Genomic DNA, 2,672 nt, shown 5'->3' with positions numbered 1-2,672 from the left:
GTATGCGAAGAATCCTGAAAGTATGATATGAACTTGTTACAGAGATTTATAACAGGAAAGCTACAGATGAATAAATATGAAACAACATGCAACCATAACAGATTATGAGAAACAAACCACACAAAGCAGAATTGTAATGGTACAATCAGCCAGTGTCCGTTGGAGCCGGGCCCAAAGCTTCCAATGGCGCACTGCCGTAAACTACTTCAGACGCACGAAGAAATTAACGCCAAGATATTATATTAACGCATCAATGAGAGTACAAAACTAGGTCTCAGAGAGACTCAATAGTCTAAGTTCAACTGACAATAAAATTCATGACAGAAAGTTAAAGATACCAAAACTAATCCCCTAGTTTCCAATGCTACCCTCCTTTTATACAATTAACGGCGGAGTTCACCGGTCGACAAAACGATTGATCGTAGCGATCCCTCAGGATCGAAGATCCTGAGGGATCCACTAAACTGTTAACGCTTTCCTTTACTCGGCCTGTATTTCCGAACTGGCAGTCCTTCATCTCGTTCCGGACTGATCTTCCTTGATTTACTCGACCTGGTCTGAACCTTATTTAGAATTGGAGGGACAGCCGTTATCTTCTCATCAAATCCTCGTTTTGCATTGCGTCTTCCTACTTTTACCTTTTCCTGCGTAGAGAAGACAACTGTTAGTGATTGGATCATTTTAGACTCGTTCTCGTTGCATTTTCCCTACTTTATAATAAAGAAAAGATTACAACGATTGCTTAAAACATCACTAAATTATTTGTTAAAACATACCTTCCCAATGCTCTACAATGAGAAGCCTAGATCATTTCAACTTCTCTTTCAACCTATTCACAGGGGCCATTCCTTCATTAAGGGCATTTTTACAAGGCCCGCAGAATGAATTTGAGGGTAATCCAAGCCTTTGCGGACCACCAACAAGGAACAATTGTTCGGATTCAGAAGTAGCAGGTAAAAAAGAAGAATTAAGCTCAGCCGAAGTGGCAGGGATTACCGTTGCCTATATTGGGACCCTAACTATTCTCATGCTTGCGCTGCTATACGTTTTAAAAGTGTCAAAGCCGAACAGTAATAGACACAACAAGTGTACTATTTTTTCAGATGGACAACTCAGTATAGTCAAATACAGAGATATAGTGGAAGCTACAGACAACTTCAGTGATGATTACGTCATCAGCTCTGGCACATCTGGCATGGTCTACAAGGTGATGATTCCAGGACAGGACAAAATCCTTGCTGCCAAATGCTTAAAATTAGCAAATCATCATCAGGACAATATTCAATATCGCAGTCTGAGGCACGAGATCGAATCATTGAAATACGCCCGTCACAGAAACATCCTGCGTCATCGGGACTTGATAACAGAGCATGATGGAACGAATGAGGTAATAGTTCTTTTGTGTGACTACATGGTCAATGGATCGTTGTGGGAATATCTGGGTGGAGCATCGAAACGTCCTCATCAGAGGCTGGACTAGAGGACTCAGTATAACACTACAATGGGTGTGGCAGAGGGACTCAATTATCTGCACCAAGACTGCGAACCTCCAATAATTCACTGCGACATAAAGTCTGCCAACATATTGCTGGATGATGAATATGTAGCACACATTGTAGACTTTGGACTTGCAAGGCTAGTGAAGAATTCATCAATAGATTCTGAATCAAGTTCTCTTCTAGGAGGGACTCATGGCTACATTGCTCCCGGTACTAAATCTCCATGTGTTTTCTCTTTGATCGTCACACATTTATTTTTGTTTTGAAATGTAATCGTAGAGATCATCATATTCTATGTCACGCTAATACATTAATGTTATGTGCATAATGTGGGTATGGAGTGAAGGCATCGACAAAGCAAGATGTGTATAGCTTCGGAGTGGTGTTGTTAGAAATGGTAAGAAGAAAACCTCCTGTGGTAGAGGAGGACAATCAGGAATTTGTACATCTAACTGCATGGGTTGCGAAGAAGGCCAAGGAAGGGAGAATGGATGAAATAATTGATAAGGATTTGAGAAGGAGCGGTGATTATAATAACGTGAAGGATGAAATAAGGAAGATGATGGAGATTGCCACATTTTGCACTCGATCTGCACCCAATCTCAGGCCATCCATGAACGTAGTTCTTGGCATGTTTAATCGGCCACAGTCTGACCACTACTTGTTTCTCCCTTCAGAAACTGAGATCTTAGAATGAAATTAACAGTATGATGTAATCTTAGAAATATCGCTTTCTGATAAGTTAGGCTAGTGAAGCTAAATTTGACTCAATAAGAGATTCAATTTACTTTGGCGGTTTTTGCACTTTTGGTTTTGCCTAGAGTGCTTTTTTGTAATCTAGTCTAGTTCCCTTCTTTATAAATCAAGGTTTTAGATTGAAAATAACAGCATGATTTAATTTTTGAAATATCTTACAATTCTCCGGTTTAGTTCTGTATTGTGTTAAGGTAGTTCAGTAAATTTGACTCAGCAATAAAGTGAATTTAAAATGGATGGTTTTTAAGTTCCAGTTTTTTATAATATATTGCTTTGCCCATAATTTTTTTTGCAATATAATTTATATTTAAATTTGTAAATGACATAAATTTACAAATACTTTTAGAAATATAGATTTATAATTCATTCCTCTAAAAATTTTAGAACAAGAAAATATGATGTCCCTAATATTATTGA

The 2,672-nt window shown here is 38.4% G+C and overlaps 2 protein-coding genes across 2 annotated transcripts; both read left to right on the top strand.

Moving 5' to 3' along the window:
- Positions 1-793: 793 nt before the first annotated feature.
- On the top strand, positions 794-1,480 carry LOC149247727 (putative leucine-rich repeat receptor-like protein kinase At5g63930). Its single transcript, XM_089445202.1, has one exon. The coding sequence runs from the start codon at positions 794-796 to the stop codon at positions 1,478-1,480; it is 687 nt and encodes a 228-aa protein (XP_089301328.1).
- Positions 1,481-1,501: 21 nt separating this feature from the next.
- LOC149247726 (receptor-like serine/threonine-protein kinase At1g78530) lies at positions 1,502-2,196 on the top strand. Its single transcript, XM_089445192.1, has 2 exons — positions 1,502-1,726; positions 1,846-2,196. Exons 1-2 carry the CDS (start codon positions 1,502-1,504, stop codon positions 2,194-2,196), a joined length of 576 nt encoding a protein of 191 aa, XP_089301318.1.
- Positions 2,197-2,672: the final 476 nt, after the last annotated feature.

This window comes from Pinus tabuliformis, chromosome 7 (genome assembly GCF_031772625.1).
Source record: "Pinus tabuliformis cultivar Carrire ecotype Pingquan chromosome 7, CPIR1, whole genome shotgun sequence".
Taxonomy (NCBI): Eukaryota; Viridiplantae; Streptophyta; class Pinopsida; order Pinales; family Pinaceae; genus Pinus; species Pinus tabuliformis.
Note: the sequence above shows the minus strand (reverse complement) of the source record. Positions and strands in the feature narration are given on the sequence as shown.

Coding starts and splice junctions, on each gene's coding strand:
- LOC149247727 (XM_089445202.1), top strand. CDS start 794: ATGAGAAGCCTAGATCATTTCAACTTCTCTTTCAACCTATTCACAGGG.
- LOC149247726 (XM_089445192.1), top strand. CDS start 1,502: ATGGGTGTGGCAGAGGGACTCAATTATCTGCACCAAGACTGCGAACCT. Junction 1,727..1,845: donor CCGGTACTAAATCTCCATGT/GTTTTCTCTTTG, acceptor TATGGAGTGAAG/GCATCGACAAAGCAAGATGT.